Below are 26399 nucleotides of genomic sequence, written 5' to 3'. Positions count from 1 at the left end.
GCTTTTAGGCGTTGAAAAGTGTATGCGTATGTTCTCGCTGAGGAAACCATCTGCAACGCAAGCAAAAAACACTTATCAAACCAACGTAATAAGCGAAGTGTAGTGAAGTGAGTGTGAAAAGTGCGTATACGATATTGTGACGAAGAAGAAAAAAATGAGGAAAAGCAATTTGAATGAAATAAAATGCTACTTAAATTTTATTTTAACGGGAAAACCGCGAAGATTTCTATCTATTTAGCCAATATGCACAACAAAGTTTCTTCCCTATAAGCCTCCTACTTCACTTGACATGCCCCTTCAGATATTCGCTTCTTTTGTAGTTCCTTGCACCCAGCTGCCTCAATTTTTTCAAGGACCTTTTACACAAACCAAGCACATCTACGCATTTCCTGCATATCCCGCTGCCCTGCTGGTGTCTAGTTATGTGCCTTCCTATTTCTTAAAAAAAATGTATTTTAATTTTCTACACAACCCAACTCCTATAAAGCAGCAGTTTCCTTTATCCAAAGAATCTCATCACGTGCCCTTAACTCTTTCGCATGCCAATAAGTATAAACAACTTCTACTATAATAAGTACTTTTTTTTCAAAGAAAAAAAGAGGAAAATAAGGAAAAAAGAAAAAGTGCCACAATTTTTCCGCCAGTTCAGTTGTCCCTTCGTGTGTTCGGCGTGTGTGTTTGTTGGCCCTTATGCTCGCCTTTCACTTTGCCATTTTGCTGTTGTTGCTGCTTCCACCGCTGCTGCTTATCTACGATATCTGTTGTAGCTGATTTTCTGCTGCGGTTAAATACACACACACTTCCATGCATACGTGTGTAAACATGTGTGCATTTTGTGGTCGCCACTTGCAATTGCCACTTGGTAAGTCATTGTTGGCAGACGTTTTGTTTTCTTTTTTCCCCATTGAATGGATGTTTAAAGGATTCTCAGCGCATTTGTTTATATGCACTTTAAGCCTTGTTTATTTGTTCAATGGACTGTGCAAGTGTAGGTGTGTTTTATAGTATTACGGATTGTGTGGAATAGGAATTGAACTTTTTGGCACCCATTCATTGAATAAAATGTCTAATGCCAAGCAAATATTTTCATCCATGCATAAGGCATGCAAGTGATATTGTGCACAAAATCCTTACAAATAATTGAAAGAAAAAATGTCTAGTATTTTGCTGAATTAGCATAATAGACTTCTAGTCCATAACTGGTGCAAATGCGAACTAGTTTCAAAGTGTCAAGATTTTCATTCATCGAAAAGTGGCCAAATGTTATTAACTCGTTTTATACCATAATAATTTGTTATTGTTTTTATAGCAGCATAAACATTCTCCTTACATACACGGATAATGCTGCTTGAGTGACAGTCCTTGGACGGATATACATAAATCGGGGCCGTTCCGCTAAATGTAGCATCGACTGCCGTGGCTGCTTCATAATTCCGCATCAGCGGTCAACTGGAGCCGATATACCTTTATATACCTAATCAATTATATAATATTTTCGCCGTTGCTGTTTATAACCTCTTCCCACCTCCAATTTGTTAATCTCGTTCCGCTAAAAATCGTCTGGTCTGGTGACAAAGAAGTTGTTGAGCCAGTTTTTAAAGACCTCTTTGTTATCGAAGGTAACGCCCTTCATATGGTTTGACAGGGAGCGGAAAAGATGGTATTTGGTCGGTGCAAAGTCCGGAGAATACAGCGGATGCCGAAGGACCGCCCATTCGAGCTCTTGGAGTGCGGCTTTGAGGACTTGTGCAACATGGGGCCTGGCGTTGTCGTGAAGGAGTATGGTTTGACCATGTCGATCAGGTCTTTTCAGTCGAATGGCCTCATTCACGCGATGTAGCTGGGCGATGTAGTGCTCCTTGTTACCGTGACATTCTTTTCGAGCATTTCCCAGCCCCACCATACACATATCATGACCTTCTTTGAATGAATATCCGGCTTGACTCCGGCTTGATTTTTTGCTTAATATTGATGTATAGGCACCATTTCTCATCTCCCATGACGATTCGGCACAAAAAGTGCTGTTTATGACTGTGTTTTGCTCGATGGCGGGCGAGATGCTGAGAAGCAACTTGAATGTGATTTTGTTATATTTTTTCGATGAGCTCGTGACAGGGTTCTCTCTTAGAAGGTGTTTTTTGACATAAATTGCATAAAATTAAAAAAGAGGCGTGTCCATAAAACAAAATGCGTTAAGAAATCATAAAATTGATTTTCAAACTACATGAAATTAAAAGAGACTCAAGCGATTTTAGTCCTTTTTTTTTGGTATGAAACTCTGAAATGTTTATGACCACTTCGCATTATTCAATTTTTTTCAATAATTTTATATTACTATTAAAATTTTGAAAATAAGAGGATGATTTTTCAAATATTACTGTTTTTGTGCATCCACGCTCTGGGTCGAGCTCCACTAAGCAGGAATAAGCAGGAAAAAAACAAAGTTGAAATAGATTCGATTAGATTTATTGGAGGTTTGCACTTCGAACTCATCGTCTTTTGTGCCCTCTACTCATCACAGTACCTCATCCAGACCCAGGTCCCTTATTAAACTTAAGATAGAGCTAGGTTGGACTGAGCGTAGGTGTTGGAATATTTAAGTTCTCTGATTGCCATATCTGCCTTATTGTCTTTGTTATTTGAGTAAACCACAACCGCCCTGAAAAACGGGTCATCTTCCAAGTATTGATTGTAGCGAAGCCTAAAGGCTTATGTCTCTGCGTGCCACCAAAATTAAGTTCTTGATCAGATTCCGTTATCGTGGCTATCACCAGTGGAGCTACCACACTTCTTCGAATTGGTGGCCACACCCATATCAAAAATGTGTTTCTGCTATCAAAAAGTTTAACATCTTGACTGACTCACCCGCGTTAAGATCGCTGAGATCGAATTTGGTTCAATTTCGACGTTCACTTTCCCTAGATAAACATTTAGAATCTTCATAAAGGGACCGGAAATGCAAAGTGGCCTCATCTTCGTGATCTTTTGGCAACTCACACTGATTTCTTTATTGACTCTTAAGGACTTCCAGACCATATTTTTAAGCCGATGACCACGTTACAACAAAATAAATATAGATAATAAGATAGATCAGTCACCTTCAAAACCAGCCTTGAATGTAGGTAGTCAAGATGCGACCAGAGTCTTTAAGGTGATAACGACTAACTGGAAATGCATTCTTCAGTAGCGCAGCTTTGATCTATTAAGAGCCTTCGATGCATTGAGTTCTTTCATTCCGATGTTGAAGTAAAACTTGAGGAATTCAATATCCACAAGGCTGTAACAGATATCAATAACAAGAAACCTAATTTATCACCTGTACGGTATCGCCTTCATTTTGCTTAGCACTCGACGAACGGTTGACACGGAACTCACTGAGATTCTCAAAATGAATGTACACGAATACTTTCAGCCCTGAGCAATTTGATATAGAACAGACAGATTCGGAACCCCATATGATGACTGTTCCTGTGCAAATATTCTGAACTTCGTATATCTTCTGGTCAACCTCTTCTAAGAAGAACTGACAGATTAGTCAGCAGCTATTTATTTGAGGGACTGCCTAGGTTTGTCAAACAATGTCGATCACTTTTGGTACCGAGTGTCGCTGGTGAAAGTGTTTGAGAAAGGTAAAAAATGAAGTCACTCTATTTTCGAAAAATCTAATATTGACTTCACGCAAAGTGTCGAGAGTCAACGAGTTCCAAGATGATGGAGTTAGCTTGTTTACCAATTTTTATAAACGATTTCGGCATCCCATGATCTTTGGATCTACTACATTTAGATGCTTCTCCTTACTGAAAGCTTTAAAAACTTTGCGCGGAATGTTGTTTAGTCATGATTGCATTCCTCAGTGCCGTTTAGAGCCCCTCTGGCGGCCCATTCGATCTCATCTAAGATGGATTTTCAGATGCCTGATGAGCTTTCTGGGCACCTTCGCACTGCAGAATCTTGATGGCCAAATGATTGTTCGAAAGAGCTTTTGTGTATCCCGAGTAATATGTCGTTTTAGCGCAACTGAGCGCTCTGGGACAACTCCTTCTAAGGTTCTGGAATGCAAGGTAAGAATTCTTAGAAGGTGTTAGCTACCCCTCTAACCTTTTAAAAAAAAGGATTTGGCAGATTCCCAAGCTATGCTAATATTTTTACTTGGCTTCTCTTTTCCATGATCTATAAAAGAGACTGTTTCGGGAATCCGTTTTTACTTCACCGCTTGAAATGACGTTATTATTTGTCTTGCCATATGTGCAGCCAACTTGGGTGCCTATGTCGCTCTACTCGTACTCGGAGCATTCACCAAGATGGACCAAGCCATGTGAGTCAGTTTGGTCTTTTCTGTGCTTGTTAGTACTATTTTTCAGCAGGAAACGATAATTTAGGTATGCATCCGTTCCGTGGTGTGTTTTTGATTTTCGCATTTCGGAGTCACAACCATATTGGATCTATGCCACCAAGGCGACGGGTTTGGCACGTACATTCAGGCTGCTCGCTTTTATAGGAGATGACATGACAGCCATCGCGACATGCTAGAAACTTCTGTTGAATTTTGCTTCCGCGTTCTTAGGTTCTAGAATACCGCAACCAACGAAGCTCAGGTCCGTGGTTATTAGTTTTACAAATGTTAGTAAAATGAGTGATCCAAGGAAGGAACCAGCGATTGTTATCGTTAAGCTCCGACTCTTCGGAAAAGGAGCTGGTCATTTCACATTACCTGGAATGCACTATACTGAAGCAACTGGCATTACATTCCAAGAAGGAAACGATAGCTTGCATGGAAGATGGAAGTTAAACTGAACTGGTGCGTCTACTCATTAGAAGATCATCAGCTCAAAAGAAGATTTTCTTGCATGGCAGTATTTCACATTCAATGTCAAAAGTGGCTAATTGAAGTACAGCTGTTGCAATGAAAAGCTCACTGAGGTCCAAAAGTTAGCAGTCGTTGGTCAGTGTTGCCATCAACTCCATACGTTAACGCACCAGAGCAGCAGCAGTGGCAGCAACAGTTGTTGTCGTGTGTCCACTTCACTCCTGTGTAATAACCACTGCTGTCCCGGCAACAACAACAGCAGCGCGTAATAACGATAACAATTATCCCTACGGCAACACGCGCCATTGTCTCATATGTTGCACTGCAATTAAAGTCATTTTGTGTCGTCATAGTTTCCACTTCACCCCACACTGCCTGCGGTACTTTCGGAAATTTCGTCCTCAGCAACTAAACAAGGAAAATGAAATTAATTACCGACTTGTGTGTGTATGTATGTATGTCCAGCTATAAAGTTAGAATGGGGGTGCGGTTGCTCGTTTAGTGACGACGGCAACAGTGTTGGCGCCGCCGTCAATGCCAATGCCAAAGGTCAAAAGATCAATTTTTATGCGCGCTGGATAAGTGCTGCGCCTTTTTGAGTGCCTTCTTCCGGCGCTTTGACTTGCTTACGCGCTTCCTATTTGGCATTTGCAACGTTTATTGATACATCTGTGTGTGAGAAGAATAAAGGCGAGGCATGGCGGATTCATATCTAAAAAATTTAGCCAACTTTTATGATCCTATGCAACTGCGAATTTCACACTCATCTGATTGGCTGTTGTTAGTTGCCACGTGGCAACAAGCGCCAACAAGCGCCGTTCAATGCATTAAAGTGTTAATCGATAAAAAAATGTATTTCATAATTAAAAACATAACATGTTCATTAGAACGGATCAATTTTTCTAGCACACCGTTCTTAGCATTGTCGGATTCTACATGAAATTCTAAGAACAAACGTCCAAGAGATCATAACTCTAAAGTCAAATTCGTGCCCCACAAACTTTAAAAGAGACTATCGTTAATTATAATAAAGTTAATATGAATATTTTATATTTCCTTAAGTATTATGAATGTTAATTTTTTTAATACAAATTTGTACTTATACATTTTTTGGTATGAAGAATTTATTTTTGAGATGCTTGATGGCTACAAAGCAAATTACATGAATGGAATTTCTTAAAATTTTAGTAATTAAAGTGACTGCATGTAATTTTTTATATGTAAATCCACCTAAAACTTGCAAAAAACAAGACGACAACGATTAAATTTTACAAAATTTCAAAAATTTATTTTCAACATTTTTTCTAATCACAAATTTTTTTGCAATTAACAAATTTACAATTATATTGGTTTTACATTATTTTTACTCAACACGGAAGTCTGTTTTTCTACTTTCTATCTGCAAAGCCATAACTCCCTCCCTATTTTCGTATTGATTAAAAATAGCTTCTTTTAAAATTTCTACACTCGAAACTGATTTTAAAGCTTCTTCTTTTTTTGGAACTTCATGTAGAATCCAAAAATGCATCGTTCCTATGGTGGAACAACAATTGGCCCGCCCTAATGTACATACACTATATTTTTAATGCTGAAATATTATTTTTTCTTAGAACTGTGTGAGGAAGCCGAATATACTAGGAACTTCAAAGTCCACCCGTACAAATTGACCCGCCCAATTGCACCTAATGTGAATATGTATCTGTTAATAAGTGAGAAATTTCAAATTTTTTTGCATATAATTCTTTTTTATTATTACAAAAAGTTTTTTTAATTGTTTTTCTTGATAAAAAAAAACAAATTTATTTGGTTTTATGTACCTTAAATTTAAATTAAAAAATTTTTTGTTTGTAGAACCCAAATACGCTAGGAGCGATGTTGAAAAAAGTCGTTGCATACAAATTTACCCGCCCTAATGTAGATATATATCTGCTATTAAGTGGGACATTTTGAATCTTGTTTTTTCATATTTTTATTATTTATTTGAAATTTTTGTTTTTTAATTTTTTTACTAATTTAAAATTTTTAGTTTTTTAATTTTTTTAATTTAATTTTTTTCAAAATCATCCCATACAAATTAACTAGCTCTAATGTACATATATGTCTAGTATTAAGTGAGAAGCTTTTTTTCTTACAATTCGTGTTATTAATTTTTTTATTTATATTATTATTTTATTTTATTAATTATATATTTTCTTTGAAATTTTTTTATTTATTTAAAATGTAATTTTTTTTTAATTTTTGTATTTATTTAAAATTTTTATTTCTATTTTCATTTTTATTTTTAAAATTTTGTTTATTACTTTTTTTAATTTTTATTTTTAAAGTTGTTTTTAGTTTGTTTTTCATTTTTAAATTTTTTTCCGTATATTTATTTATTTGTTTTTTTAATCAGACACTACTAATTCAGTTATACTTTTACACACTAGTGTGTATTTGTGTATTCTTGAGTATGTGCGTCGTCAGTTCTTGTCTTTTATTTTATTTATTTTTATTTTTAAAATTTTTTTAATTTTTATTTTTAAAGTTCCGTACAAACTGATCCGCCCTAATGCACGTATATATCTGCTATTAAGTGAGAAATTAAGAAGTTTTTTTTCTATTCTATTTATTTAATTTTTTTAAATTTCAATTAACTTCTTTTTATTAATTTGTATGTTGCATTTTTTTATTTTTTGCATTTAATATTTCTTTGTTATTAATATTTTCATATATATTTTTATTTAATTAAATTCAAATTTTTTTATTAATTTTTATTTTTAAAGTTTTTTTTTATTTCTTTATTGTTTTGCATAATTGAAATGATTTTTTTGTTTTTAAATTGCGCTTTTTAAGTTTGTTTTAATTTAAAATTTTTTGTTTTTTTATATTTTATATTTATTTTTAATTTTTTATATTATAATTTTTTTTTTTTGTAATATTTGTTTTTGTAGTTGTAGTTTTTTATTTATCTTTTTTTATTTATTTAGTTTTTTTTCGTTAATTTTTATTTTGTATTATTTTATATATATAATTGTTTTTTTTTTGTAAATTTTTTTTTATTTTTGTGTAGTTATCATTTTTTTATTTATCTGGTTTTAATCATTCACTACTGACTCACTGTTACACGCTAGTGTGTAGTTGTGCGTGTTCTATGCCTCCTCAAATGTAATCTTGAGTATGCGCGTCGTCAGTTTCGGTATGAGGAAAGTGTGGTAGGACCAGCTTTTTAGTTGTTGTTCGTATCCAATATTTAATGTACGTACTAGCAGGCATGTCAAATTATCTTTAAAGGAAGTAAATGCGCGATTTCCAAATGCTCACGTTTGTACCGAGGAATAGGCGCGAAATTTTTGTTTATTTCTAAATGGTGCTTTTAATAGATTTGAGACTATCAATTGAAGTAAAGGGAGATCTATTTGGAGTTTCGAAGTGATTGAAAAGTATTCAAAGCAAAAATAAAAGAATGCGCATATTTAAATGAAATTACAAGAGTTTTTTATGCAACTTCATTACCTCGCGGTTGGTGTCAAATTAGTTTTTCGCCAACGCGTTTGAATAGCTCTCTAAAAAAATTGATACAGGGTCTTCCAATTGCAAGATTTTGAAAGCCAATGTGCATACAATTTTCTATAGAGTGATTCGTTGTCAAGTGATCCACGTATTTTTAGACATTGTCGGCAATTCTTCTCAATATTGATACAATAAGAAGTCGACTGAAACAATTTTGAAATTTTTTTTAATAATTTTGATATTTATTAATGTTGAAAATTTTCGTATAGAGTTTTTAAACTGAAGTATGGTATCTTCGATTCTTTTATTTTTTTTAATGTTTTAGCTAAATTATAATTTCATTTTTGGGGAAAATTTTTAATTTTTTTCTTTACTGTTTTTGGAAACAGTTTTTTGATAATATACATACAGGGTGGCTGATGAAAGCCGCTACCAAAAAAAAATTGAATAACTTTTTTTCTTTTTAAGTTATCTGTTCCATTTTTGTTTTAATTTGCAGATTGATCTTTAAAATTTATTAAAATGGATAACTGGGACACGCAAACAAGAATTTGGATAGTCCGCCGCTATCACGCACTGGAGTCCGTAGTTTTGGTACAGAGAGAGTACAGGCGGATGTTTGGCGGCGATCCTCCGAGCAGATGGACCATAATGAGACTGGTGAATAATTTTGCTGAGCAAGGAACAGTCGCAAGAAGGCCTTATCATCGAAACCCACCAGTTCGGACGGAGGAAACGATCGCTGCTGTAGCTGCAGCTATATAAAGCAATCCAAGGGTTTCAACAAGAAGCTTATCTGCTCAACTTGGTGTCAGCCGACAGTCTTTGCAAACAATAATGCGCAAAGATTTAGACTTATTTCCCTACAAAATTCAAATGGTTAACAAACTGAATGCAGCAGACTTGCCGATTCGCTTGGAATTTTGCCAGAAGAGCCTGCAAATGGTGGAAGAAGACCAAAACATGTTAAACTGCCTTTTCATGTCTGATGAGGCCCATTTCGATTTAAACGGCAATGTGAACAAACAAAATTGTCGAATATGGAGTACTTCTAACCCACAGATACTCCACGAGACGGAATTGCATCCTCTTCGCGTGACAGTGTGGTGTGCGGTTTCTTCACGCTGTATTGTCGGGCCTTATTTTTTTGAAGAAAATGGTCACACCGTTACGGTTACTGGAGACCGTTATTTGAAAATGCTGAAAGAATTTTTCTCTCCAGAACTACGCCGAAAGAGAATTCCTTTCAACTCTGTGTGGTTTCAACAAGGTGGGGCAACGTCTCACATAGCCCAGACTGTTATGACAGAGTTGCGACGAAAATTTCCCAATAAACTGATTTCAAGAAACTCCGAATTTCTTTGGCCCCCCAGGTCGCCTGAGCTTACTGCACCTGACTTTTTCTTGTGGGGTTTATGTAAACAAGAAGTTTATAAAACAAAGCCAACAAATTTGGATGAACTAAAGCAATTCATTCGGGCAACAATTGCGGCTATTCCTGTCGCAACTCTCAAAGCAGCAATGAACAACTTTTTATTAAGATGCCGCACTTGTGTCAACGAGCATTTAAATTCAATTATTTTTAAAACTAGTTAAGCTACATTTAATCAAATTTAATGACCTTCAACTTGAAAAAAAAAATAAATGAATTCCATACACTAAAAAAAAAAGTTATTTGAGTTTCTTAATGTAGCAAAATTCATCTAGCCACCCTGTATTTGAATATTTGAAAAGCAGTAAAAAATTGCTTCCTTAAGACGAAAACATCGATCCAGTGTAACCTCTTCTAACGGTCACCTCTATTAGCCGTACACCTTCTTTGAGCTAACATTCTTCTCTATATCAAATCTTATGTATCGGAAGAAGTTACTCTCTATTTTGAGTGGAAACCTCGCTTCAACGAACCAAAGGTAGACTGAGGGTGACTGCCCGCCCAAGAGAGGTTTCACTGTGCATTATACTTTAAGATTCGATTCGAAGATATAACGAAAAATGCAAAAAAGCAACTCCGACGTCCGGCAAAAACCATTTTTTTTTTTATCCCTTACAAAGGTGATTTTCCCTTAAAAAAGGTGAATTCCCTATAACAAAAAAACCAAAAATTATACAGAGTCGAGACGCCTCAATAGAGAAAAATTTTAAGTATAATGGTAGAGATAATGCGTCGACTCAATCCGCATTGTCTGCCTATCTACCGAGCCGTTTTCAACCAAGTGCAACATGCCAGTGTTAAATCGGATCATCTGCCTTACCCGGCGGATCTTGCGCCGTGCGACTTTTATCTGTTTCCAAAGGTGAAATCTGTATTTATTACAGCAAGATCATCTGATAATTATATCCACAGCTCGGGGGGAGCCAATGCTACCTTTACTATTGCGCTCCATACATCTCGGTTCAATGCATGGCTTCTACGTGGCATGCAGGTGTATTAGAGTTCATTAAAACTGCTGAAGCGAAAGCGGCTTTTTCACTCAAAGCGACTCATTCATGGTATTAGGTGTGAAATCAAGCTAAGATAATTATTATTTATCGTCAGTTTCGTTATTTAGCAGCCACATTTTAGTACCCTCGGTGAGTTCTAATAATACATTGCTTGGATCGCGCCTAACTAAATCGATGGATTTATCTGCTAATTTATTTTATATTTTAATTTCTAAGCAACTTTTTAATATTTTCACAAAATTTTCCAATTAAAATTTGCGCAGATAATATCTTTGCTAGGCTGTCAAGCATCATAATTCTATCTCTCTCTTACAACAAAAATTTAATTGAAGAAGAAAGTAATATTTCCTTTCTTGTTATGGCGGTAGTTGCTGGGGGCGGGAGGTAGGTCCATGCTGGCGATATCCTTTCATGCAAAATCCAAAATTTTGCTAAAAGTGCACACAAAAAATATAAAAGTTAATTAACTGCATTGGCGAGGAGGCGATACCGCGAATAATGCATTTCTTTTGCTTTGGCTTTTATGATTCCTTTCTTTGCATTCTTGCCAAGTTCAACCAAACTTGCGCGAAACTTTCGCTACAATTATACAATTTTAGCACCTGCAGAATTGAAGAAAACATATTCCACAATTAATTGCATTTCTTCTTCGAAAAATTGTCACAATTTCATTGGAATTCGCATTCATTGTTTACATTTTGTTTTTCTTGTTTTTGTTTTTACAGGCGGATGCCAGTCTGGGTATGCACGAACGTGAATATGTACAGGAGTCCTTGAGTTACGTGCTACGCATACAGGAAGTGCAGGAGCGCATCAAATTTGAATTTGTGGAAATCCTGCTTGGCTTCATCTCCGGCTGGTTGGTATTCTATCATACGGCGCACGAACAGGCCGAGGATAATCGTGATTATCTGCAAGATTTGCGGCACAAGGTGCAAAAGGTGAGAGAAAATCTTCAAATAATTTAAATCGCTTCTTATTTGAAAAAAAGAAAAATATATACATATATTATATTTAATTTAATTTTCCTTTCACAGACACGCGAGAATTTTGAAGGCACTCGAGAAAAAGTCACCGAATTGAAGACAAAATATATGGAAAAGAGAACGGTGAGGACTGATATGCTAATTATTGTTATTATAAAAGTTGAAGCGATGACGGAAAAAATTATAAGCTCTTTATTCAAGCTCAGTACACTAATCGCTAGAAATCTCTCAAAAAACCTGCCATTACTTCGTAGCTTCCAAAGTTTCTTGTCTAAATAAGGGATCATGCATTTATTCCTTATCAAATCAGAGTTTCTTTGTTGACTAGTTTAATTAACTTTAAAAGAAAAAAGGTTGCAGAAAAAAAAAGTTTGTTTTTTGAGTCCTTGTTTGTGAGCTTTCTTAAGAAAATTTAACACAAGAAATTTTCTTGAGGGCTTAATGGCTTAATGGCATGGAGAAAATGCACAACACTTCTGCGCAAAAAAAAATTGTCAAAATTCAAAGCGAAATTAAAGCCACTTTAAACTTGCACTTTGTTATACTAAAATTGATTGGACTATAAAACTGCATACCCATAATTTTTCTGACTAAGTTAGGTTAGGTTAAATGGTTGTCTGAAGAGAGTGCTCACTTGGACGAAAAAAATTAATTTTGTCCTTGCAGAGGAAAAAAGAATGGATGAAGGACAAAAGTGTGAGGAAATTCTGATTATGAAAACTGAAATTTTTATGAAAATTTAAAAAAAAAAAATGTCGAAACTTCTCTATGTATTTGTGGAAATTTTTTTCTAAACTGATACATACACACTTGGAAACAGGTTTCAGAGAGTTCAAAGTATGGGGCTTATACGTATCAGTGGCTCTCTAAGAACCACACCCCCTGATGCTCTGAATACTCATTTCTTCTTATCTCCCCTAAACATGGTTGATAAACAGAATGCAGGTAACACTGCTGCTCGGTTTGCCGTAACGAATTAATGGAAGTACCTGTCTGGCTAGGCAACAATGTGACTACCTTCAGAGAAATCTATATTTACTCCGATAACCAAGCGGCGATTAAATCTCTTGGAGGGGTTGTCATTAATTCCGTCATTGCTCGCAAATGCCGGGCGCTTCTTAACGAGATGGCGGAATATTTTTGCATCCATTTCAATGGGGTGCCAGGGTATAGTGATATACCAGGAAATTGTTAGACAGACACATTAGCGAGAAAGGGCATTACCAGTCGGGGCGTCAGGCGCTCAAAGGGGCTACTTAATCCGTCAAGAAAAAACGTTTCTATGTTAGTTGCTTAGATCACAGGCCACTGTCTCCTAGGTCGACATGCTCAAATATTGAATATACCTCATTTCGACTATTGCAGAAGCTGCAAGAATGAGGAGTAGGAAGACATCTTCTTTATCACTGTTCTGCGTGGCATGCCACTAGACTTAGGTACTTTAGCTCATCGTAAAATAAACTTTAGTTCATACCTACCCCAAAGGGCAGCTGTTTTCTTTTAACAAGCATTACCATGGCAGAAATGCCCTATAGGAGGTTTGTTTTTGTCTGTACGAGCATTACCACCTTTTTGGGGGGAACACTACTAGAAGCAACTTTTTTTTTATAATTTAATGTTACACGGGTTTCGACACCGGATCGTTGTTGCAATAGCTTAAAATATATCCCATATATTTTTAATGAAGGCTGCTGAAATTCCGGGCCGTACCAAAAACATAGGCCTAAATATCTTGGAAATGATAGTATGGCAGGTTAAAATAGCATTTAGTTACGTTTCCTCCTTTAGCCTGAGTTCCAATAATTGGTTTCGTTCAGAATGCTTTTGGTGTCAGCTAAATTGGATACCTGCTGCAGTTGACTTGCTGAATGTGATTACCTGGCTTTTTTCAAAATTCCTAGCAAAATTTTTGTGTTTCAGATTCTAGTCTGGTAGTTTCCCGTGCCAACTTTAGTTCAGTCTAAGAGAACGCCATTCGCATTTTTGAGTGTTGAGAGAGCTCGTGCATATCGCGCATCAGAAACTTCCTACCGTGCAGTTGTTATAAAACCATTACAGAGCCTTGCCCATGCAGAGCTTCATAAAGTGTTGTCAGAGATGTAACCGAAGGGTAGGATCAGAAAATGGACTCCTTCGTCGCGGTCGGTTGGTATTACTTCACGCAACCGGCGTATAACTTCGAAATTATATAATATTATTGCTAGCATGGTCTTCGGGCATAAACACACAATACACTACGTTATTGCAATCGAAGAAAACAGTGAGGAAGGCCTTCTCATTTGGATGAATTCATCTTGCCGTTTTCGGTCTTGGCTCTTCTAGCTACTTTCTTCGGAATGTTTGAGCTGTGGGTTCGACTTGATAATCCTTTTTGAGCAAATCTGAATTGTAATTGATGCCAGTCTGCCAAATTTGTACTCAGTTGCTTATGGTCGAACATTGTATACAGTACGGTCGAGTGGTGGTGACTGAACTAAAGTTATGACATTTATGGGGGGCGCGAGTTTCTAAATGCCTTTAATTTGCTCGTTTTGTCCAGCGGCCCGCATTCCTCGTCTTACGCATCTCAAACAGGTGCATTTCGGTGCTGAACCATCTCCAAGGAGATGTCCGTTAAAGTGAGCCATGCGGTAGCAAACGAACAAAAACTGTTGAAAAGATGGGGTTCGGGTTACATTAGAAGACTTCTCGTTTTTATAGCAGGTGCAGTGATATTAGTGCAACATCGTAGCATCATCAACTTGTTGGTACTGGAAACTGCACGAAAGCATCATATTGCCCTTCTAACTCATCATAGAAATGCTGTTCTGAGGGCACTAATAGAGCTCGGTATGTTCTTATAGCTTTACCACAAGAGACAGTTCGGATATACCTGCAAGAAGATTATTAGCTGGGTTAGGAGTTATCTTGCTAGAATAACAATAAAGTTTCAATTTTGAGTTCTTTTCTACTGGAATCCTGTAGAGAATATTTTTAATAAAGGGTGTTTTTTTTAGAGGTTAGGTTTTCAAGATGAAATAAAACGTATATAATTTAATGTTATGGCCAAGAATTCAGCTTTATTATAAAGATAAGGGTTTGCCATTATGTTTTAAAAATGATTTCGGGCAAGTGGACGCCGCGGCTGGCTCGAATAAATTCCAGCCGAGAGGCCCAATTTTCGACCACTTTTTGCAGCAATTGGGGCCGTATGTCAGCAATAACGCGCCGAATATTCTCTTCCAAGACGTCAATCGTCTCGGGCTTATCTGCGTAGACAAGCGACTTCACATAGCCCCACAAGAAATAGTCCAGCGGTGTTATATCGCACGATCTTGGAGGCCACGCCACAGGTCCACGGCGCGAGATAATGCGCTCACCAAAAGTTTCCTTCAATAAATCGATTGTTGCGTTGGCTGTATGGCATGTAGCGCCGTCTTGTTGGAACCAAAACTCGTCCACATCAATATCGTCCAATTCAGGCACGAAAAAGTCATTAATCATGGCTCTATAGCGCTCTCCATTGACTGTAACATTATGGCCGGCTTCATTTTTAAAGAAATATGGACCAATGATTCCCTCTGCCCATAGAGCACACCAAACAGTGACTTTTTGAGGATGTAACGGCGTCTCAGCAATGGCTTGTGGATTATGTTCACTCCAAATGCGACAATTTTGCTTATTGACATACCCATTCAACCAAAAGTGAGCTTCATCGCTGAACAAAATTTTCTTGTGATGCGTCGCGCGAACCGAACCATTATTTTCGTAATAAATTTGAACGATTTGCAAACGTAGTTCAGATGTAAGTCTATTCATTATGAAATGGCAAACCAAACTGAGCATAAATCAAGTGACAGCTGTCAAAAAGACCATCTACGAAAAAAGTAGTGCCAACTTGAAAACCTAACCTCTAAAAAAAAACACCCTTTACTTAGCTCTTGTTTTTCATAAATGTAGATAAAAATCAAAAATGTTTCGAAACGGGAGAATATCTTAAATCTTATTTAGTAAAATTTTAGTTGAAATTATTTCGTCGCTTCTCCTTTGTTTTGCACAAAAATTATTATTATACAACAACTAGAATTTACATATACTAATTTTCCATTTTTTTATTACAGAAACCAGAGGAGAAATTCACAAAACGTGGCTATTTGTTTTTGATGGAAAAAAGTGAGTTTCAATGTTTGATGTTCAATATTCAATGTTCACCTTTCCCTCACCCATCCTACTTACTCCATTACATATTTATTTCTTGTAGGTCGGTGTTGGATGAATAATCTTATTTTTAGCAATACTAGACTAGACTAGTTTTCTCGAATCAAGCATAAAAAGAGTTCAGGAATTAAAGAGGTTGTAATTGCAGAGTTCAGGAATTCTTTCATTTTCCCCAATTTAAACTTAAAAGAAACCTATTGTCGAAACAGTAAGAGAGCCCTCGACCGTTTTGGTGCAGCTCATTTGCAGAAGCTTCATTAGGGACTAGCTTGGAAATAATCCCTTGTTGCCAGGTCTAGACACAGTCTAGATATATCAGATGTGATAAACCGCATCGCTAAAGATGTATGCGGCTGAGCACATCTTGTTTTGCGCTAATCCTGGTCATTTCTGATCGATCGTCCGTTTCAATCTATTGTTGACAGTAGAGGTCCGATTTGAATGCTTAGCTCAATGTGTGCAGATCTTTGTGGATGAGCCCACACACAGCAAAAACCTTCTTGGCCAAAAATCAGGCTTGGCGACCGTTTGATCCCCTTCACTGCGATTTGATTACGATTCTTTTCGGCTGTTGCTCTCGTATGAGACCCTTTTTCATGCCCAGTTACTAACCGTCTCGCTTTAGTAAGGAAACGCAAAATTCAATTCGTTTCAAATGGTTATTTCACGTCAAATCGGGTGCTACCCATATTAGCTTCTTATTGAGGCCAATCTTATGCAAATGGTTCTAAATGGTATTCTGACTAAACTTCCGTTAATCTTGCGTATCTTCTTCTTTTTCTTAATTGGCGCGATAACTGCTTACGCGATTTTGGCCGAGTTTAACAAAGCGCGCCAGTTGTTTATTTCTCGTACTAACCGCCGTCAGTTGAACAGACCAAGTGAAGCCAAGTCCTTCTCCATCTGATCTTCCCAATGCAGAGGAGACCTTACTCTTCCTCTGCTGCCACCAGTGGGTACCGCATCGAGTACTTTCAGAGTCGTAACGTTTATTTCCATTCAGACGACATCAATCAACCAACGAAGCAGCTAGATCTTTTTTCGTTGCGATATATTTATGTCGCCGTAAAGCTGATACAGCTCATTGTTCCATCGCCTGCGATATTCCCCGTCGCCAACGTGCAAAGGTCCAACATTTCCCGCAGAATCTTTCTCTCGATCACTTCAAGTGACGCCTCATCGAATGTTTTCATCGTCTAAGCTTCTGCGCCATACGTTAGGACGGGACCGTCACTTCAGCAGCATTCCCCATATATGTATGGGGAATGTTTATGCTGCTACAACAACAACAACAACGGGCATGATGAGATCCTTGTAGAGTGTTAGTTAATCTTGAGTCTGTACCCGCTTATTCACTTCCTTCAAGTATCTATACTGTATCCGTTTTTCCCTACACCTTCACGACTTGCACCCTCACTTAACTTTAAAAAATTCCACATTCAGGTATATTTTTTAGTCTTTTTTGTTTTAATATTTTTTTTTTTATATTAAAATTATTTCTCTCACATTTATTTCACATTTATACAAATTTATTTTCACTTTCATATTTTATAAATTTTATTATATTTTCTTCGTTTTTGTCGATGTGTGTGACCCCCCTGATTAATACTTAAAATAGGCTCCCTTTTGAAAATATCTCTTCTAGAGCCTTTCAAGGCAACATGGACAAAATACTATTGCACTTACAAGAAGCAAAAGAAGGAGTTCACTATGTTGCAATTCAATCAGATGAATCACAGCTCAACGCGTCCTGAGGGGCGTGAAGAGGAGAAACTGACGCTATACTCTTGTCATCCACGCAATTCCGAATTCGAGAAACGTTTCTGCTTCGATTTGACATTCAAAGAGAAACCAGGCATTGTGTATACATTTCAAGCGCTCAGCGAGGACGATCGGCAGACGTGGGTAAAAGCAATGGATGGCACCGAATCGGTGAGTGCTCGAAATATTATTTAATAGTTTTATGAAAAATTCTTATCTAATTGAACTTCTCTTTCGAATACTTGTAGACCTACTTTGCTCCCGGCAAAGTGAAGGCTGGCGAGGAATATCAGTTGGATGACATGGGCTTCGCTTTCGTGCGCAGATGCATCGATATCCTGGAGAAGCGCGGTCTTGAGGATGAGGGTATCTACCGTAAGAGCGGTGTTGGCACGAAAATTTCCAAACTCCTGTCACTGGGTATGGATCACAAGAAGGCAGAGTGTGTTTTTAACGATGAACAATATCGTGATCTCATGGAGAGCAATACCATAGCGAGTGCATTGAAAACGTATTTGCGCAATCTAAATGAACCCCTGATGACATATCGCTATCACAGCGGCTTCATCGAGGCGGCAAGTAAGTGCAGTCTGGTTTTTTTAGTAGTTTCGTAGTCTGGTTTTTTATAAGTAAATTTTAATGCCACTCTCTCTATTTTCATGCAGAACAAGAAAGTTTGAATCAGCGTGTACACGAGGTGCATAAATTGGTACACAAGCTGCCACAGTCGAACTTCGAGATGCTCGATCTTGTCATTCGACATTTGACAGAGTAAGTCAGCCGTGCCTTCGTGTAGTCTTATTTTTTATGTGTACCCTAATGTCTCTTTTCTTTGCAGAGTGTCACGCAAATTTGAAAAGAATAAAATGTCGGTCTTCAATTTGGGCGTGGTGTTCGGCCCGACACTGTTGCGCCCCCAGGAGGAGACGGTAGCTGCCATATTGGACATCAAGTTCAACAACATTGTTATAAATATTTTAATTGAAAACTACGATCGCATCTTCAAGAGCGACCCGAGCGCGCCAATGTTAAGCGCACCCAATCCCACTAGTCCGCCGACGCGCGTGCCACGTGCTAGTCAAGCCGGTAAATCGCCATCAGCGGGTGGTGGTGTGGGCAACGGCGGACGCACGTCAATGTATTCACCCCAACAGCAAGTCTATCGACTTGTGACTAAGTCCAACTTCACAGATCCACCGATGTCGTCGAGCTTGCAAAACATTCCAAATGGTCTAATCTATTCGCATGGCAGTGGTGTCGGCGGCGGTGGTGGTGGTGGTGTTGGTGGCGGCGGAGGTGGTGGCAATCCAGCAAACCGCACAAACGGCGGCCTTGTAAGCGGCCACACCACCAATGGCGGTGGCGGCAGCGGCTCGAAAAGTCTTGGCATGAGCGTCAATATGGGCAGCGTAAAAAATTTACATTCCATGTCACAGAGTGACATCAGCGTGCGTAGTCTACGTGGGGGTAGTGGCGGCGGTGGTAGTGGTGGTGGCACTGGCGCCGTAAACAGCAGCGCTGCTGATGCCGTATATGGCATACTTGGTGGTGGTACGAACGGCTCCGGTCTAACAGCACATCATGCCACGCCCGCGAATGCAACACAACTGCGTCAAGATTACCTAATGGCCACAGCCACACCAGCGTCTACGGGTATCGGCGGAAGCGGTGGTATTTACTCCACCGCCTCAGCGGGCAGCACTACCCGACTGAATATGAACAATGTCTCCCCACCAACGATATCAATGCGCACCGAAGCGTTGTATGGCTCGACGGCACTGGCGGGAGGCGGCAGTGGTGGCGGTGGCGGTCAATCGCAGCTTACCCGCAGTCACATGTACGCGCAGGCGAAACACTATTCACCTGTGGCAGCAGCGGCATCCACCTCTAGTTCCAATGAGAGTGTCTGTGATTCTTTATCGTCGGCGAATGGCATCGGCTGTGGAGGCGGTGGTGGTGGTGTCAGCAATAGTGGTAACCGTTTGTTAGGCGGTGGTAATTCACTGGACTATGTGCCACATTCCTCGCAAGCCTCTTCACTGTCGACGCTATTGGGCTCCACCTGCGACGATGTGGTGACGGCAACGGCAGCACCCTCTATGATTGGCGGTGGCGGCAGTTCGCCGAAGGATGGCGAGTATGTGCCGGCTAAGGTGCATCGCAACAAGGAGATACAACGCGAACTAAATGCGGGCACAGCGTAAGTGAATTGAAACTTTTTGTGCTAAAAAAAAAAAAATTATTGAGCAGACTGCATTCCGCCTTTGAAACTACTTTCTTCGGATTACTTAGTGATCTTTTTTTAATTACTGAACCAATTATTTAGATTTTTTTTTAACTTGACTTGTTACCGTCGTCTGAATTGATTTGAATGTATACTGATTGGGCTACTGGAGTTGTGTAAGTCACCGTCATGCAATCAATTAAATATTTTAAGGTTTAAGAAATTTGCAGCGAAAAAGCAACATTACTAAGGGATCTATTTGTCATTCAAAGCTCTCCGGCTCACTTGTGAGACTGCCTACGATTTTTTGTGTCCTTTTTGGATAGAGGTGGCTAATGTTAGATCTTTCGATTATTTAAAGTATTTTATTTTCGGTTTTAACTAAGAAATGCATTTTTCTCCATTATTTGCCACAATCTTAACCTGCCTTCAGGTGTGTTGAACCAAGCCTCTAAGCCTCAGAAGAGGGCTTGTAGAACAAGTTAGATATGAAATACTTTAAAATCTCGATTGAAGCGGTAGAAACCTAAACTGGTAAGGAATTTAAGAAATTTATTTGCCCGAGCGAAATTGCGCCATAGTAATCTTGGTTCAGACAATTCCATATTGATCGGTTTTGTGCATCATTTTTGTTCCGAAAGCTACATCAAATTGATAATACGCACCGGCAGGATTGCTCAGCTGATTCTTTGATCGTTGCCGCATTCAAACAAAATCCCATTCCAAAGACTATCAAATGTGACCACTGCGGAAACCGCGGTTTGATCGTGATCGATTTCTTTGATCCCTTGCCAACATTTTTTGGAATGCTTCTGGGGTCAACTGTTGTTATAATTGTTGGGTTAGACTTTCAAAATCCCACTTAGATTTGGAAGTGGTTCGCTGTTGTTGTTGTAGCAGCATAAACATTCCCCATACAAATACGGGGAAAGCTGCTGAAGTGACAGTCCTTGGCCGAAATAAATCCGTGTTGTTCCGGTGACGTTCTACGACGCGTGTTTTTTTATTTTTTTATTATTATTACTTTTTTTTATTATTTGTTTTTTATTTTTTATTTATTTATTCTTTTTTAATATAATTTTATTATTATTTATTTTTTTTTATTTGTTTTTTTTATTATTATTTGTTTTTTTTTTATTATTATTATTTTTTTTTTATTATTTGTTTTTTTTATTATTATTAATATATTTTTTTGATTGTTTTTATGTATTATTTGTTTTTCTTAATTTATTTTTTTTTTATTGTTTATTCTTTTTTATTATTATTACTTTTTTTATATCTTTTTATTTTTTATTGTTTATTTTTTTCCTTTTTTTATTTTTTTTTTTTATTATTTTTATTTTTATTTTTTTTATTATTTTTATTTTTTTTTATTTTTTTTTTATTTTTTTGAATCCCAATAAAGGAGTGATTTACATTAATTGGCGACAGCTTTGCTGCAAGCCAATAATTTATAACAGGTACAAAGATTACAATTAAATTAATGTCTATACATATTATATAAAATAGTTAACAATTTTACAAACAAGAAAAACGTTTACTGTAAAAAGTTTCGGACTATATGGCAAGAATTGAGTAAAGCTGCTTTCTGCATCTCGAAAATTAAATATTCTGGGAGTTGAAGAGTTTTCATGTTGTCTGCCATAGGTGGGCACTTTGCAGTAACAGTAAAAATGCAGTAAATATAATATTTTACTGATATTGCAATTTAATTTGCATTACCAGTAAACTTTTACTGATTACTGAAAAAAATTTGCAGTAAAAATATTTTTTTACTGATTACTGAAAAAAATTGCAGTAAAAATATTTTTTTACTGATTACTGAAAAAAAATTGCAGTAAAAATATTTTTTTACTGATTACTGAAAAAAATTGCAGTTTTTGCCTTCTGGACCGATTTACAATTCCAGCGAATGAAAACAACCGTTCTACAGGTGCAGATAACGGTAATGGGGTATTATATTTTAAAAATACGTTTTTAATAGCCTGATATTTATTTAGGCAACTTGTTGTTTCTTCTCGTTCGGCCAGGTATAAGAGCGTTTCTTGAAGATAATTTTCCGAGTCAGTGGAACCATATTGTATGCTAATATCTATTTAAGTAAATATATTATGCATAAAACAAATATTTAATTGAAAACCAAGTGTAAAAAGTTTACCATTACTTTCATCCCCGAAGTCAAACAATGTTTTTTGAGGTGGTTGAGGTAGAATACGAGTTTTGGCACAGGCTACTTTTCCATACTTGACCACTCTTTCAATGATATGTGTAGGTGCAATAAATATTTATTGGCCTGTTTTTTTCTTTGCATCTTCATCCAAATCTTTTGTTTGGATTGTACGACAGTTACAGTTATGGGGTTATTATTTTGTTATTTAGGAAAATAAGAGAAACCAAAAAAAAAAGAAAGAATTATTGAGTACATAAATGATTGAATTTCGTGATGAAAGTGTATTACATTTTGACTTCTCATAAACAGTAAATATTATACTGATAATGCAAATCAAATTATATTATCAGTAATTTTACTGCAATTTTTTTCAGTAATCAGTAAAAAAATATTTTTACTGCAATTTTTTTCAGTAATCAGTAAAAAAATATTTTTACTGCAAATTTTTTTCAGTAATCAGTAAAAGTTTACTGGTAATGCAAATTAAACTTCATTATCAGTAAAATTTTACTGATTACTGCTATTTGTAATGCAGTAAATTTATAATGCAGTGTGGCCACCTATGTTGTCTGCTAAGTTTTCATGCACTAGTCCGTGGGCTGAGATGATAATTGGTAGTATGTGCACCTTCCTTAGCTTCCACTGGCGTTTGACATCAATGCCTAAGTCAGAATATTTGGATATTTTTTCTGCATATGTTTTTTGCATGTTTCTGTTTAGAGGAACAGCAATATCAACAATATAACCAGTCGCTTGAGATTTATCAATAAGGAAAATATCTGGCCTATTGTGGTCTCTTGTGGCATTTGTTAAAATTGTTCGGTCATAATATAGAAGGTAGTTGGAGTCTTCTTGAACAGGTTCTGGGGTGTATCTGAAGTACGGTTTTTGCTTGGATTGAAGTTGTACATCTGCGTCAGTTTTAGATGGATTATTTTCGCGATGTCATTATGTCGCTTCGGGTACATAGAGTTTGCCAGTGTGGTGCATACCGCTAACACGTGGTCTAATGTCTCACTTCGACTATTGCATCTTCGACATCTATCTGCAGCGGCATTTGGATCTCGCATTACGTATTTAATGTAATTTCTCGTTGGAATCACACCATCTTGTACGGCGAAAATGGTACCCTCCGTTTCGGCAAATATCGACCTGTTGGTAAGCCATAAGTGCGACAATTTTTGGTCGACATGTGGGCTCAGCAAGTCTTTTCGATATACGCCGTGGACAGCCATTTCAGACCATCTTTGGATTTTTTCATCTATTGTGGTTGCGTTCCTGGTTTCGTAGGATTGATTCATCCGAAGCGGGGTGTAATTATCATCCGCAGCACTTGCAGCCTTGTGCAGATCGGATTGGGAGCACTTATGTTGGAAGTATGCTCTTATGTTCAAGATAAGTTTGTCATGCAGTGCTCCAACATCAATCTGTCCTCTGCCGCCCGCTTTTCTAGGTAGCATCATTCGAACGACAGAGCTTTTAGGATGACGTGACTTGTATTTAGTCATAATTGTACGTATTATTCGTTGTAGATTTTCTATTTCAGTAGATGACCATTTTACAATTCCGAAGCTATACGATACCACCGGGACGACAAATGAATTAATAACGTGGATTTGGTTTTTCCCATTAAGTTGGGTTTTACAGACAGCGTGAAGCCGCCTTTTAAATTATTATTACTTGTGTTTTTTTATTATTATTTGTTTTTTTTTTTATTATTATTTGTTTTTTTTTTATTATTATTAATATATTTTTTTTGATTATTTTTATGTATTATTTGTTTTTCTTTATTTATTTATTTTTTTATTATTATTTATTATTTTTTATTATTTATATTTTTATTATTTTTTTTTTGTTATCTTTTTTTTTATTATATTTTTTTTATTATATTTTTTTTCATTATTTTTTTTTCTGTCATATGCTCATATTTATGCCCGACAGTTTGGCATCCGTTTTTACATGGCTTAAGGGGGGAGCCTGGTTTATGAGGTCTAAAAATTGCACCTCTTTGCGATTGTTTTTTTTTTAAGGAAAAAATTAATTTAGGACTGCAAAGTTCTTTCTATCTTTTAATGAACATTTAAAAAGTATAAAAAATTTTTGTACTGGTTAAAATAAGTTAAAAAAAATGTTTAACATAGAAATTAGTAGAGCGCTGCAACGCTGGAGTTTCCAACTGGCGTACAAGATACAGCTCGTAATTATTATCTAAAGCAAAAAATTCAAATGGATTTCTAATTATCATGATTTTTTATTCTAGATGAACTAAGAAAACTGAGAGAAATTCCAAAATTTCAACTTTTTGAAGGTTTTAAAGAAAAAAATGCCTTTCTATAAAAAAAAAATTCACTTCAACTTGGTATAAAAATCTTGAAAAAGTTTTTTTTATCTATTTTGTTAGTTCAAATAGAAGAGAATTCAATACTGAAGGGAACAAGTTATGATTCATTTCAAAAGGTTCATTAGTTTTTTTTCATTCATGTACGCCAATTCAAAGAAATCATAAAAATGAAAAGTCGAGAAAAGAAGATAAAGTTTGTACTATAGCTGTCCGGTCACAACGTAACTACCTAACGCTCGCCTACCTTTGGCTTTGTGTTTACGGAAATATTGAGAATTAGGCTCTGTAACTTTGTGTGAATATTCTGAAATATATTAGGAATCGCTTAAAACGAAAAAAAAAAAAATTGATTTTTTTCACCTTATAACCAGACTCCCCCCTTGAGAGTATCTTTGTCTAGCCGCGGTTTAAATACACGACCTCCGGTACCTTCTTTAGTTGCTCAACCTAACCTTACTTAAATTTATTTTCTTTAATTGATTCTCAAAAACGTCATCTTACGAAATACATATTTTTAAAATGCTTTTTTCGTATTTCTTACAGCCGTGTGCGCACACTGTACGCTTGTATGGGCGAAAGCGAGGGTGAGCTGTCGTTTGAGCCAAACCAGATCATCACCAATGGTAAATATAGCATGAAAATATCTTCTTTAATCAAAATGAGTTACAAATATCCTTCTCTCTCTCTCTCTCTCACTAACTTGCAGTACGCTATTCGCATGAGCCAGGCTGGCTGCAGGGCACGCTTAACGGTAAAACCGGACTTATACCACAGAACTATGTTGAACACTTGAAACCATACCACTAGAAGTAGCAACTAGATATGGAAGTCGTTAGATACGTATATGTATATGAATGTTCAATAATAATTATATATATGTGTAGACCTTTAAAGATTTGTATGTGTATGTAAACCAATGGAAAGTGTCGAAAAGATTGCATGCAAATGCAACTGGAAGCGGCAAGCATTTGAAAATTGGTGTGATGTTAGCGAAAGTGCATAAAGTACTTTTAGTTAATTAGTTAAGTAGTAGCATTTACGAAGAGCGAAGAAGAGAAATGGGGAGTGAAAATCCGTAAAAACAGAAAACTGAGACATTAGCAAGAAATAGAAATCAGAAACAATTAAAATTTACTAAATGCAAATACCGAAATAAAAGCATCTGTAGCCACTGATAAAAGTTATAAATATTTCAGATTATTTGAACTGTGCAAAGGTCCATAGCGCTCGAACTATATGTAACTTCGTATAAAATTAGAAACAAAACAAAAAAACAAAAAAACGAAAGTAGCGCGAATTCAAAAGTAGCGAACATTTTGAAGCGCACACACCCAAACAATACCTAAAGCCAGCCCATATTAACAGATTTATAACAACAAAAACCACACCCATTCACAGACAAACACACGCATATGCACGCATACATGTTATGTGCGTACATATGTATATGTATGTGTATATATATACATACAACCACATTTAGCCAGCATATAATACATACATACACACATATTTAACATATGTTATACATATATACGATATACAATATATAGTACATATAAATGAATATTTTTTTCTATTTTTTAATACATGAACATGCTTAAAAACAATAAGAACAACAACAACTACATTTGTATGCAAATATGTAACTCTTAAAATGAAAATGAAAATTAATAAGCGTTTTAAGCGTAAATTAAAAAAAAAATCGCATACAAAATAAAAACAAAAACAAAAACAAAAGTAAATGATAACCTGATAACAAAAAATGTGCATAAGAAAAGTATGTAAAATAAAGTAGTAGTAATATTTACTCACCTGTGAGTATGTTTGTATGTATAAAAAGCTATTGAAACGAAATGAGAACTTAAAACCAACTTCACCTAAGCTAATTTATTATTTGTATTTGCTTTAATTTGTTGCGTTATTGAAAAAAAAAGAAAAATAAAAACAAAAACAAAAACAAAAACTACGTTGAAAGTGAA

The 26399-nt window shown here is 36.4% G+C and overlaps 1 protein-coding gene across 2 annotated transcripts in view; it reads left to right on the top strand.

Moving 5' to 3' along the window:
- The window catches only part of LOC129237032 (rho GTPase-activating protein Graf), a 67793-nt gene extending 42483 nt beyond the window's left edge, over positions 1–25310 (top strand). The window contains exons 3-11 of one of the 2 annotated variants that reach the window (XM_054871401.1): positions 11464–11679; positions 11776–11847; positions 15825–15876; positions 17567–17853; positions 17931–18261; positions 18348–18453; positions 18521–19882; positions 24961–25040; positions 25124–25310. In XM_054871401.1, the coding sequence (XP_054727376.1) occupies positions 11464–11679; positions 11776–11847; positions 15825–15876; positions 17567–17853; positions 17931–18261; positions 18348–18453; positions 18521–19882; positions 24961–25040; positions 25124–25224 (2607 nt within the window). In that variant the 3' untranslated portion in view covers positions 25225–25310. Of the gene's footprint in view, positions 1–11463; positions 11680–11775; positions 11848–15824; positions 15877–17539; positions 17854–17930; positions 18262–18347; positions 18454–18520; positions 19883–24960; positions 25041–25123 lie in introns of both variants that reach the window. The other variant, XM_054871400.1, reaches the window with a different exon arrangement.
- The last annotated feature ends 1089 nt before the right edge of the window (positions 25311–26399 follow it).

Source organism: Anastrepha obliqua, chromosome 2 (assembly GCF_027943255.1).
Source record: "Anastrepha obliqua isolate idAnaObli1 chromosome 2, idAnaObli1_1.0, whole genome shotgun sequence".
Lineage (NCBI taxonomy): Eukaryota > Metazoa > Arthropoda > Insecta > Diptera > Tephritidae > Anastrepha > Anastrepha obliqua.
Note: the sequence above shows the minus strand (reverse complement) of the source record. Positions and strands in the feature narration are given on the sequence as shown.